The sequence below is a fragment of the Vanessa atalanta genome, chromosome 8 (assembly GCF_905147765.1).
Source record: "Vanessa atalanta chromosome 8, ilVanAtal1.2, whole genome shotgun sequence".
NCBI lineage: Eukaryota > Metazoa > Arthropoda > Insecta > Lepidoptera > Nymphalidae > Vanessa > Vanessa atalanta.
In genome coordinates this window covers 9,388,520-9,403,219 of record NC_061878.1, presented here as the reverse complement: position 1 = coordinate 9,403,219, position 14,700 = coordinate 9,388,520, and the positions used below count along the sequence as shown (strand labels likewise).

Below are 14,700 nucleotides of genomic sequence, written 5' to 3'. Positions count from 1 at the left end.
TTAAAAGATACCTACAAACATACAATTACAAAGGAAACGATTAAGAAAAAATATATAAAATAATACAAGTCACACAAACATATTTAACTTTTTTATTTTATATTAATAATATATATTATGTAATTTAAAAATAAAGGTTTGTTTGAGCGGACCGGTTAGTAGTCAACCGATAAGAAATTTAATAGAAATAAATCTTTAATAATAATTCAATAATGGTTTCTTTCATAATCTACCACAATAATAAAAATCACTGCCTCGGTTATTCAGCTGTACACCTACAGATTTAATGTCACAGGTTCGAATCCCAGCCCGGACAATTGTTATTGGATTATAAAAAATATATTTAATTTCTGCGTCAAGATAATTATTATTTGTCAAGCATCCTGGAGCTACTATCACTCGCATAAAGCCTATATATTGTCATAAAATGTGTTAGAGATTCATTTTGCCTTTTGATATATTGGCGTAAAATTAGGATTATAAAATATAATTCTCGAGTTTTGAAAAAATAAACTTAAATTTGAACGTTTTGACTCTTATGTTTATGCTGCAAAAGTATATAAATAATGAATTAATTTATGTTTTTTGTCATTCATTGTTTGATACGGCTACGACCGCGACGGATGTTTATATTCGATAGTGTAATGTGTTTAAGTATAATATTATTGTTAAATAAAAGGCTAATATCGAATTTAGTTTCAAAGTATAAACAGGCGGCCAATAAAAACGATAGTTAATGTACCTACATATTTTTTAATATTCCAATTTTATCCTAAAAATTTAAAAAAAAATTAGCATAAATACACTCTTAAGTTTAATCTTTTTATTTATAGGAGTAACCCAAATTTATAATAAACTAATATACAAACACATGAGGGACTTTGTTTAAAAATCTTTAGAGCTCCTAATATAAACATTCACACACATTAAGTTACTATGGGTTGAAAATGAAAAAGTTATAAAATTAAATGTTTTATTTAAAAAAAAAACAATATGTTTATTTACATTTGGTATTCTTTCAGATTAGTTTTACAAACAGGGAGGAACTACACTGCAAGTCACTTTATTAGAAAATAGGGCATAGCAATGTCAATCATAGTTTGGTTTTTATTTTTGATATCGAGTGCGAGGCGGCCAAAATAGAGCCATAAAATGAACATAGTAAATCGCAATTTTTATTTGATACCAATATAGATATCTTATAGAGCGCAATCACGGTTCGCAATAATAGGCTTGTTTCCACTAATAATAAATCGGATGGCTTTGAGTTTCTAATGATTAACCATGATAATTAGTAAATAAAAAAACAACTTTTCTACAAAAATAATAAAAGATTAATTATATTTTTGGAAAATAAAATCGACAAAATGAGGCATTTAATCACGTGACATTAAACACCAATCAGAGTTGCGTGACGTCACACCTCGCGAAACAAGCGCGGAACGCTACGTTGTTGCTATCAATTATCATTATGGCAGATAAACTGGGGGTACTACTTGGTTCTGGATCTTTCAAACACTCTGCGATTATTGACAAACTTTGTTTTTTCAACATATATCTTCTTGGCATTCGAACTTCGTTGGTATACAACCTGGTTTCATGCGCACTTGTGTCTTTACCCATAATATGATACTCTGTTTAATTAGTCATATCATTTGGCAACTAAAAAAATAAGAAGAGTTTGAATTATTACATTTTATAAAACGAAAATAATATTTTAACTCAAACAAATCATAAAATCCTATTCTAGTCCTAACATTTTATAGGTTATGTGTGATATATTATATTTGCTAAATTCATTTCTTTTACTATACATTTATAAATAGATATATCAAGTTGTATTTAATACTTACATCGAAATGATCTTCACAGAAATAAATTGTGGAATTAGTAGTTGACAAAATAAGAGCATCTTGCCTCCATGCCATTTTTAACCACTTAATTCGTATTTATTTATTGTTTGGTACGTATATGAATAATTTGTCTGGCGTTTTTATCGTTGTACTTTCACATTGGGGCACCATACAGTATTTATAATACGAGGAATTCATTATTTATTAAAAAACACAATTGACTGTCATACACAAACACGGCTGTTTCGCGAGGTGTGACGTCATTCAAGACGCCATGACAGTCTTGGCCTTTTTCGCGGTCAATTTCAAGTTCATTTCTAAAAACTCAAAATACTAACATAAAAAACCTATTTTTCTTAAAATAGTATATTTTTGGGGTGAAATAGATGCTAAGCTATAGTTTTAAACTAATTTCCAAATTTTGTCAACTAGCCTATTAGTATACGCTGTACCTCTTCGTGTTTGAGGTGCAAAATTTCGTAAAATATAAATGTAGGTATAAAAAGTAAATACATATGTACCTACAAAACTTAGGTGGTAACCAAAGCAGTATTTCTATACTTATATAGAAATTTTCATTAAATTTAATACACTTAGGTATTTAAATAAGGCAACGGAACAAAAAAAATACTTGTACTTTCGTACGCCCTTTCTATGTTTTCTCCGTCCGATTAGGATACACTTGTAAACATGATTTTAATGGTTATGTATAATGTCATTAATAGTTATAGACATTTAAGTTATTTAAATATTAAATTTATTGGTTATTATAAATATGTACAACCTTTTTATACTTTATCGACAAATTTAATTACAACAAATATATTTTTTTTAACAAACTTAATTAAAAAAAAAACTTTAGTGAAATTTCAATTAATAACCTTTAACATAAGTATACACATATGCATAGGTATATAAAGCACTTGGTCATGTTATAAGTACTCTCAGACTCTTTCGATTTTATAGGAACACCTCAAAAGTATAAAACATAATTATAAATCCACTATTTTTTCGACAATTGTCCGTCTTAAATTTACAACAGATATGAAATTTCACTGGCTATAAATCCAATTATTTTTTTCATGAATCTATTTGCGGTTTATTAAAATATACCTATTTACTTTCAAATGCTAATTTATCCAAAATTTGAATTAAAATTCTTCAATAAATTTTTAAAATAGGTTAATAAAAATTAACTTTAACAATAGCTACACAAAAAGAAAATAACGCTTGAAACAAATGGACAGTAAATCATATTTGGTTAGTAAGATAAGAAGGCGAATCAGACCTAAAGTAAGCAAGGCTGAATGGCGACAAAGCGGCTATCTTTCGAGCGAGCAAACACGGGCTATTGATTTAGTTTATCTGAGTGCAAACGTAGGCTAACGCGTGACAAGTTCTATCGCCATCAAATTATTTTGTTTTTAGATGAATGGAATAAAATAAAATCTTAGTTTCCTTCTTAGTGATGTGAGAAATGGTAAATATTTCTTACAGTACCAATACGAATGGTTGATGGTTACCACTTATCATCAGATGGCCTATTTATTCACCAAACTATTATATATATAAAACTATTGTTCCAAACTCAAGACAAAAACGGGGAATGCGTGTAAAAGAAAAAAACAAAATTGCAAAAAGCGTACCGAAATTCATATCTCACTAATCGAAACATTACATAGCAACAAAATCGCCATTTAAACTTTTTAACCCATAATTTAGTGTAGGCATTATCTTAAAATGTTGTAAAAAAAATGCTGCATCATATTAGAAAAAATATCTAGGGTAGGGTAGCCTTATAACGACTTAAGTGCATTCAAATAAAGCTTCAATTATGTGCGCGCATAAAATCAAAATGGCATGACCTGATTTGTTTTAGCAAGAATTGAACATTTTTTGTGTTCTGTTTTAGCACAATATATCAACTCAAATTATATATAATTTACGTATTAAACTTACTTTTAATGTTTTAATATATATTATGTTTAATAACAGTCTTAAATAGTGAGGTTTTCCTTTCAAAATTATTAAAACTCATGACCTTTGTATATTTTTTTTCTTTAAATAACTCTTCACAATGTAGATTACTAAAATACGTATATATAGTTTACGTTACTATTAGTTTTGGAGAGTATAGAGTACTGTTTGCGTTCACAAGAATTTAATATTACTTATGTAGGTGTATATTTTTCGAAAAACAAGCACTTAAATAAATACCACATAACAATGATAAGCTGTCATAATAAAACATATTTATAATAATTATTATACGTAAAACGGTACCTCAACCGCCTTAAGCTTAAAAGATTGTTGATTGTCTTCGGTCTTTCCCGCCATTTCGAAAAGCTCTGATAAATAATTTTCAGTGTTTTTTTATTTATCAACTCTCTCCATCTGGATTTAGAGTCTATTTTGCCAAATATCGTTAATGTTGAGACAGCTATATATACCTGTTTCGCTCGGACGATATTATTATTGCTATCCTTGTCTTTCTTTAACGAAGTTATAGGGAAGCTGTGTAAAGTGGTGTTACCGTCTCTATCATACCTTGAAACGAAAGTTAAGTTTATAAGTTAGTACAATTTGAGAACTGGAGTAGGGTAGCCGTTTGCGTGCTTATTTTTACGTTTTGTTTATTTGTGTCAAAACAAATTAAAGGGACAAATTATGAGTTTGATAGAGAGAACATTTGAAGCGATGGTGTTGTGATATTAGTTCTCGTGTAATTTTATTTGACTTTATTGAAATTAAAAATGGGTCCAGAGGCAGTGTTTTGGACTGTTGTTTTGGGCTTGATCTGCATTGCGGAGGCGGGAACGATTGGTGATCAGTGCGACTGGACTGGCAGGTACGTACTGTCTTTGAAGACTTTGTTCTATTTATATATCATTTATGTATGTATGTATAACTGTTACGTTCAGTTTAAAAAAAATAATTAATTGTATATTCATGATAAATAATATTTTACTAAACACCTAAGTAGTAACTATACACTTTTGCGATGTATGCTTATGAATACTTATTTGATAAGTAGCTAATATCATATTTAACTTATTGGAATTATTTAAAAAAAAGTCTATTTAACGTTAAGTGGTCTTTTAAAATACTTAAATAAGGCGTAAAGTAGAAATATATAATCCAACTGGAGTTATTAGTCTTTTTATAAGAAACATTATTAAAAAATACTCTAAGGCATTAAAAATACGGTTTAATTTTGAATAAAACCATCAGTTTTTATATTCTATACTGGTTTTTGTTTATGGATATTCTTAAATCGGATTTAAAAATACAATGTGAGACGAGTATATTGTTGTAAGCCTTCAAGAATGTCAACCGTACTATAATATTATAATAATTTAGTCTTATAATATCATCGCTCAGAATAATTTAAGATCGTATTAAATGGATTATAAAAAAAATACTAGAATTTATTGCTCTAATAAGATATTTAAAGTGTTTTTATTACAAAGACTGAATTAATTCTTATATATTATATTATCAAGGTCGTATGTTAATAAGTAGCAGTAACAGCCCGTACTGCTAGGCATAAGCTTTTCGTTTTACTATAAGGAAAACATTTAGGGTTTATTCCACCTGCTGCTTTACTTCGGGTTGGTGGATACGTGTATCATCTGATTTGTTGACAATGTTTTCAAAGGTGCTTTTAAGCAAAGGCTGCTTATGAGAACAAAATTAACAAACTCAGTAAGGCTTGCTCGGATTAAAACCACCCTGTGGTATATCCGCTGAATATCTCGGCTCTTATATTCGATTATAGTTTATTTATAGTATTGTATTAATTTTCTTTAATGTTTTCTAAGGTATATTAAACTATGATAAATTATACGTATTGTTTGATTTGCTTGTTTGTTTTTCACATTGTAATCTGTTTCTGTTATAGATATATTTATTATCAATATAATCAATACATATTCGATAAAAGAGACAAAAAGGACGCGGGGCGAGCAGTATGTTTTTTTACATTTCAGGCAAAAATAAATGATGATGACTTGTTCAGCAAAAAGCTACTGATTATATTGACATGACATAGTATTAAAATAGATTGAGCAATATTGTTTATAGTTTAACGCGTAAAAAAGATTTGCTGTTTTTAAGCATCGTGCAAAAACAAGTCCGATACTTGTTCAGCTAAAATTTATGATTACAATTATAAATGCAAAAATACAGATAATCTGTATATATAAAAACATATGTCAAGGTTTTGTTCGTCATTTGATATTTAAGTATACATTAATACTATAAAATACACATTATGCAAATCTCCAAGCTTTTTCGTGTTTTGTCAAATCATTTGAATGTTTCATAAGTAGGATATAAATTCTTTATAAGAATTCGTATGGGTATCTTAGCCTGCGGCGAACTCCAATTGGCAATTTGCTTAATAACAAAGCTATTTCGAATACATTTTATATTGGTTGCATGCTGAAGATCGACCTAAAATTGTTGCGAACTATTTAATAATTTTAAGGTGGTAAGATTGAGTTCGTTTTTCTAAAGAATGAAATTCGAACGATTCGTCGAAATTCTAACAGTCATTTAAACATTTATAAATAAAGCCATTATTGAACTATTAAAACTTTCTCAACCAATAAACATAATATAATTTATTTATAAAACAAAACTGTATACATATCATTACAGGACATGGTTGTCCTAATTCGATATTACATGTAAATAATATATATGTATAATATATGATGTAAATCGTGATCGATATAAAATAGTTTACAATGTTACAATGACATCTATAGAATGTCTAATGATAATGAGTTTAACAAGGCTTAAGCGTACGTCAACACATCCAGAACATTTGAAGAAATTAATTTAATTGCTATCGCGCTCCGGAAATGATGCTAGTGAAGGGTGATTACGGAACAAAATCAACAAGTACGGTTTCCCATGCTATTCCCATTTCATTGGGGTAGCGTGGGAAAGCTATGGGAAAACTGTTCTCGTCCACCCTCCCCTCCCTGTTTGAGGACACGTGACCCTTCCGGCCTTAAGCGGGGGTGTGGCTATTGTCTACAATGAATTAAATAAAAAGTTGATATTGTTAACTACAGCTCGACTTCTATTCAAGTGATTTGTTGAGAGGCTTTATATCTCAGTTATTGAGTTGGTTATATAAACATATTTATACTTATCCATTATTATACCTACATGTATATAAGCCTAAAATAAGTTAAGGGTGAGTGAGTCGGTGATATTACAGGCACAAGACATCACTTCTCAGTTTCCAATTTTTATTGTACATTCACATAGTAAGAATGGTTATATTTTGCCAATATACATGGTCATGGTGACCATTTACCATAAGAAGGCCCATTTGCCAGCCGCCTTCCTATTATAATAATGTTCATTTGTCTGACAGTTTTAACAAAAGTAAGGTAGGTATCAAGTTTGGTCTTACATATTATACTAAGATAAATAACACGTGCATCCTCAAATAATTAAACGAACGATTAATCTTAAAGATGAGACGAGATATAAAACAAAGCGGCGCTAATCATAAAGTGCTCAAAGAATGCAAGAAGAACGTTAACGCGAGAATATATCAGTGTATTGAGCAAAAAGTACGAGTAAATTGAGTGTCAATGGACCAGCATTGGTCTGTACAGTGGGGCTCAAGTTCATACATTAATATTTATTAGGGAGGACGGAGGGGTCCGGGCTGTTTATTATAATATCCTCTATTATGACGCGTTCGCACGATACGCTGCACTGATTGATAAGTAGCTACGTTAAATTGACAATTTTACTACGCTATACGTAATATAATCTCTGTACACGTTATAGGTACGTTTGAAAATGTTATAAATTATGTAAAGTAAGTAGTAACTGGGCTAGGGCTTCCTCTCCTTCTCCTTATCACGAAGACGGTTTGGAGCTTATTACGGTTTGGTTTTATTTTCCTTCAACGTCAAGCTCATAATGAATAAATATGTATGAGAACCCGTATCCATTAAATAAGATTCACATGTTAGAGCACTGAATCATCACGGATAAATGTTTAATAAAAACTAATAATAAATATAATACGCAAATGTATAACTCAATTAAAGTTTTTACAATGATCCTAAAGGGCTGCTATAGCTACGTGGTTAAAGTACATGGAATACCACTTGAGCCTTAAAAATATCATTACATTCGGCTAAATAATTACATTCGTCAATTAAGACATACACGTCGACATATTTCAAGCAACTAAAATGTCTTATTAATTTGCCCCATACACTTACATTGTATCCCAAGCTGCAGCGGATGTGCGTAATATCATTATGCGTCATGAATATAAAAAAAAATAACTTGAAGAAAGTTAATCAGCTTAATGGAAGCAAAAGATTATTTAAATGCTCAATCCTGGCGCCAGCCTACAAATGATCCTCGGCTTTTAACAATGGCGGTTTCTACATAATAGATAATAGACGATAAGCCACGACAAAAGCGACCCTGCTGACATCATGACAAATACCAGTTTTTGTTACTTGACTAAATGTGCCTACATCCTGGTCTCGTGCCACGTTTTGTTGCATTCTAGATATAAGAAGTTGTTACAGAGATTTTTTATCGGATACCAACGTTATTTTACAAAAAGAGAACTAATTTACAAAACATTATTTCAATTTTAAAAAACAAATGAACTATGAATGAAATATAGCTTCATTCTAATAGCAGTGTACACGTTGTAAATTTATTGTATATAATACGTTAATGCGTTTTCTCGATGATGTAAAAACATGCAAGATATCGACGCAAATGACAGTGTCTATGAGAGCAAGCAATTAATCAAGTCGCTCTTAACAAAACCAACGGCGGAAGTTATAAACGCCTACCACATACTAAATGATCTTGTTCAGATAAAAACAATGATAAAATGTGTTTGTGATTTTTTTGCGGTTTTACTTCCTGAATTTGACCCATATTTTGTATGACCACGAAGCACGGATGTGGCTATCTGTTTACGTAGTGCACGATAAAACATCAGATGGTGCGTAGCGCACGTCATGGCCTTGCAGTGTGTAGTCAGTTCAGGACCGCTCCCCATATGGCAGATTCTGTATTAAATAGAGCATTATGTCGACGCATTGGGTTCCGGGAAGTTTCCTCAGTTCACTGTCCTTATGTTTGCTATACTTGTCTTTCATATATATATGTATATTTGTCCGAGTCATTAGCGATTCCAAATTGATTCGGCAGTTCATGGGATCGCGACATAGGGACATTTCACATGGGATAAGCCTGGGAACTCCGCGCTTCGTTCCACTAAGAGAAAACATCCATCACATGTTGCTGGATGAAATCACTGTTATTTTTAAGCGACGATTGTTTTTATTCGTTCGCCAATTGGGGGCAATCAGCGACACGTGTTCCGTTCGAGACGCTCGCCTTAGGCAAGTCTATTGAGCTCATTGAAACTGCCGTGGAATCAAACAATTTGTTGACGAGAATAACTTTATTTATTGGTTATATATACCTGAATAAAGTATACTAAATTGTCTGTAATAAAATTTGTAAATAAATTACGACGAACGTGCTTACTTAACAACTTTATTACTACACGTATTGGTGTAGGATTTTAATGCGAGTTCCCAAGACACTTGATGGTGGCGACTATTACTATCATCTTTCGGCTCACACTACAGGCATACGTAGAAATATTTTATGATGTGCTTGAAGTTCAATCACAGAGATAACATGTCTGGTGTTACGGGCGTGGTAATCGAATACAGTACGCCACATGTCCACCGAGGCTAATAGGCAGGAATTATTTTAAGTGATTTTTTACATATTTTATTTTTATATAACTTCATTCATAAATATACTTTTATATACTTTAAAATGATTACCATAAGTATAATTAATTACTGAGACATGCTATTGTTAGTAGTTTATGTGAAAATATATAATGATTAATTTATAATCGAAAATAAAACCTCACGTTTTATTGTTGATTAAGAATAATGATTTTGGCCTAGTTTGGGGAAGAAGTTACAACAGCGCTGTCGTGTTTTATTTGAATTAATAGCTATGTCTTTCTACTTGATGTTTATACTTTTAAATCAAACTACATTATAATCTGAACGTATTATTCAAAAGCCATATTAACTGTGAAGGGAATATATATGAAGGTCAACAGATAAAATGCCAAGTCGCTTAAAATTAATTGTTCAACCCTGACAAGACAGAGTTTAATTGAGGTGATATTTCATCCATTATAATATGCTCTATTTAAAGATTGATTTCACGTTTATTGCAAAAATAAGCAATGTGGAATGAACATTTAATATTTCATTAGCTTACAAACGAGTCAAGTCAGTATTTATATCAAATTTATCCAATTATAAATCTTTTACTTTTTTTCTCTGTCCCTGTCCCTCGAGATATTAGTTGTTCAAAGATAAGTTAAAACGAATAAGTAAAGTGTTAGGTATACAGACATCGAACATGGAATCCTTTGAATGAACTTCAACTAATTAGTGGCGTATGTAGGTCGGCATTGTATCAACAGGTCAGATGAAGCTGTTCTTTGTTATGTAGTTTATTTTTTCAATTTGTTCACGGAGACGCTTGCGCTGCCTTACGGTGCTAATTAAAGATCTTACAACAACTATCGATCTACGACTAGTAACACGAGCCGAAACATCGATGTCGAAAATTAATATTTATGTTTCGTGTAGTCGTAGTGATAGAAACTCAAATATCCAATCTTTCAATAATACTCAGGTTTCTAAAATATTTTCACTCTCTAAGTGTGAATAAAATAATTTAAATATAAAAAAGTTGAAAAGTTATCAACACAATGATAAACTGTAAATATTTTATGGCTTTTCAAAAGAGAGAATTTAGTCCAAAAAATTCGGTATGCGAGATCAGCAGGATTCGTTGAATAATGCATTAGTGGTGTCTAGAGCGGTTATTATAGAGGATGCGCGGGCGCGGGCGCGGGCCTCCGTCGCACGAGCTGCATTTTAATGTCTCTCAATCTCCTCGACACAACGACGATTATAATAGTTCATTTTTGAAAGATTCAAATCAATATTTATACGTGTGCTTCTACCTATCCGGAACCATGCTGAGAATAAATGATAATATTGCCTACAATATTTGTTAACCCATTTGAGAAACTGCTATTTTATTGTTTCAAGTCATGGCGTCCTACAACTTTTTCCTCAGCAACAATTCGATTGTTAAGACTTTTGAATACGATAATATTTCTTGTTTATGTAAATGACTCGAGCCGGTCTTCGTATACAGCATCAAGCTATTATTTACTTTATAACGTGGCGCGTCGCTAATGAGGCGGCACGGGCTGACGTGTAACTTGATTCTTGTCATGGCGTCCCTCCTGGTTAGCCGACTTGATAACTCTTGCGGACAAGATTTATAATGGATCGATGCTCATTATCTTTCTCGAGTAAATTAGCACAATCATTTTTTCTATAACGTTGGACCCTGGGATACATCCAAATAGCAATCATATTTCCTACCACAATTATATCCAGCCAGAATTGTTCATGTACGGAAAAATATCCATTACCGTAAACGGAATATAAAATCTCTTTGCATCCATTGCCATTTACAATCTTCGCTTATCTGGACACTATAAAAAAAGACGTGAGTTGGGACGACCGATTATAATGTAAAAAGAGCTTCGCGGTCGTTCCATAACCGATTGCAAATGGCACCCGCCTGAGGCTCCAGTCCACCATTTATAGCGCTTTGCAATCTCGGCCGCTAAAAAATAAGCATGAACTGATTTCTTTAACGATTTGATATCTAGCTATCCTTTGCGATGATGGTGTGAGCTCAAAAGATACGATTGTTAGGGATACTTAAATTAGTATGACAAAAAAGGGCTGCGAGCCGCGGCTCTCTTTTGAAATGCCTACGCGTAACGTAGGATCGTTTTTATTTTGTTTATATCATCAGTGACAAGGCTCCCTATTATATTGAGTTTCTTTGGTTTTCCACCTTTGTATATTTGTTTGTATGTTAATTATGACTGTAATAAAAATTCTCTTGCTCTTAATAAATGGGAAATTATGTGACTACGACCTTTGAAATGACTTCATTCGGTAATAGTAGATAAGTGAATGAAATTATTTCAGTCTTCCACTTAAGTTTATCAATAAAAAATGTTAATGGGACGAAGAAATACATTTTTACCACGCGTCATAGATTATAAACGAAGTAAACGAAACTTTTAATATCTACATATAAACACTCGGAATCAAAGATATCTTGCGGGTGATAGATAGTGTAATTTCAGTAGTTCGGGATGGCAAAATAAAATTATGTTTTACAATCATGTTTCAATCTCTCTCTATAATTTTACAATCCCTCACAATCATCCAATTGTTTTCCTTATGACAGCTCAATCGTTTTTAAAATAAGAAATAATGTTACATGCCAGTATTAAATGTTATTCCATGTAAAATAATATTAACTATAAATAATAATAATGTGATATTATTAATGATATAATTAATTATGATATCCTATGACGCAGCACCGTATTGGAGGCTAGGGCTAGTCTCTAACAATAAAAATTATTGACACTTAGATGTTGATACAAATAAATTGCAAATTTCCTCGGATAAACTTATCGAAGATTTGGGGAGTAATTTTATTATAATTTAAAAAAATGTCATTATCTTTGCCTCGTGCCCAAATTTAATTTGATCATATGTCATGGTATATATTGAAATAGTTATTCAAAAAATTGTATCCCTATGTGTACACTGTGAATTTAAAAGTTACCCTCAGTAATTCTTTCTAAAAAGGTAATTTTTTCTTTTTAAATTTCAAAATATTATAAGCAATTGTTCATGTATTAACGAAACTATAATAGATTTGTCCCTTTTTATTTCAATACATAACATTAGTTCATTTATGTAATATAGATAGAAAGGTCATAAGTGTCATCGAGTAAAAATCACTTTATAATTTTATTTAAAATCTCGCCATTTGGATTATTTCCTGTCTCTTTACACTTTAATAATCTTGACTTCCACTTTTAACGTAAATAATTGGTTTTCGTGTTAAATTGCTTAATTCCACTCGACTACACAGCTTTGCTCTTGTAACTTGATATGACACGCAAGTGACATTCGATACGCAGAACGACCGATCGTTTAAAATATTTTTATTAAAAATTAAAAAAAAGGTTTTATTGAATTGAAAAATAAAAAAATAAACACTTCTCGTGTTAATTGGCTGTCTAGTTTGTATTTGTTTATTGATAATGATATAGGTTCAAAATAATAGAATATTTTCTATTATTATAATATAATCAGAATCTATTCTATCATTTTGAATCTATATTAATATTTCTTCTTAAAGAAGTATTCATTGCACATAAATTCTATGGTATTTAGAGCGAAGAGTAAGATGTAAACTAACAATGTAAGTCACTTTATAAAGTATATGTGGGAGGTACAGTACAGAATATAGAAGGAAGTCAACAACTTGAGTTTTTTGTGAAGCGATACCAATCTAACATCATATTTCTAAATTCAATTTTTCATTGAATTGACTATTATTAAAAACTGTATTTATATTTTGATGCGGAATGCTTTTCTGATTACCAACTCTTACATCACAAACAACATTAATACAACGACGAAATACTTCTTGTTATGATTTAGTTCTTTGTATCTTACATAAGTAAATAATGGAAAGCGCTTCCTAATATTGCCAGTGTCATAATATAAGTTATTATTTATATATACTATACTAGCGCCCCGGCACGACTTCATACGGGAGCATTTTGTTTATAAAGAAAATTAAAAATGCAATTAGCAGAAAAATATTAAGTAGGTGCGTTTTAATGTTGATTGATATACTAGCTAATATAAGTATAACACAAATTATCATTTTATTATAAAACGTATATTAATATTTTTCCACGGCTTATAGATTTAAAACTGGATAATTTTAACTGACAAGTTCAAAATTTTAATGTCACAGACAGACAGTTCTTCGACCACCCGTTTCGCAGCGAACGGTTTTTTTGTTTGCATATTATTTGGAATCGTTGATACTTTTCAGTTTTCGAATAACGGTTAAGGGAGAAAATAACTTCGCAAATAGCATTTAGTTTTATGCTAATCTGTACCTAATAGATAAAAATAATTATTACTGCGAACTTTTCTGTAGGTTTTTTTACAACTTACAATTTTCTAGGAAATTGTTTTGATGTATCTTCTAAAGTTTAGCCAACATTAGAAAATGAAGTTAAATATATTAAATTTTTCTGTGTTAACATCGCTATAGTTCAGTTATTTTGTACAAAATATTTACAAATGATACAAACAAACCCTCGCCCTTTTTATAACCGAAAACCACTCAGAAGTGAGCGGAGATAAAGACAAGCAGAAATTGACTTTGTTTTATATTATTTAACTTAATAAAATAGATTTAAAGTTTAATATATACATATAATTTTTAATGGCCGATGAAAAGAATTCGGAGCTAAGTTTTAAGATATTGAATTAAGCTATAAGCACTGGTGTTGAGCATAGATCACGTAGCGAACGGGCAGCGGTCATTCGGATTTATTAGACCGGTCGGCTTACCTCACAATAAGAAAGCCACGATCATGCTTTTCACACCTCCGTATTTGAGCGGAGACTTAGCGTTCACGCCTCGTGTGTATCTACCCCTAAAGTTCGCACCTCAACACATAGCGTATGCCCACTATGTAAAAGCATTCCTTGTTTATATATTTGTTAAGGTGCCATCCAAAAATATTTTAAATTACATATCGTATTGCAACGCCAAAGGATGTTAATATTTATCATACATTTAGTCTGTTCGTATTTAC

At 31.0% G+C, this 14,700-nt stretch overlaps 1 protein-coding gene across 1 annotated transcript in view; it reads left to right on the top strand.

Annotated features, from left to right (window-relative positions):
• The first annotated feature begins 4,447 nt into the window (after positions 1-4,447).
• The window catches only part of LOC125065567 (meteorin-like protein), a 28,314-nt gene continuing 18,061 nt past the window's right edge, over positions 4,448-14,700 (top strand). Inside the window, exon 1 of the mRNA XM_047673246.1 lies at positions 4,448-4,701. Coding sequence (XP_047529202.1) covers positions 4,607-4,701 — 95 coding nt within the window. The 5' untranslated portion in view covers positions 4,448-4,606. The remainder of the gene's footprint in view (positions 4,702-14,700) is intronic.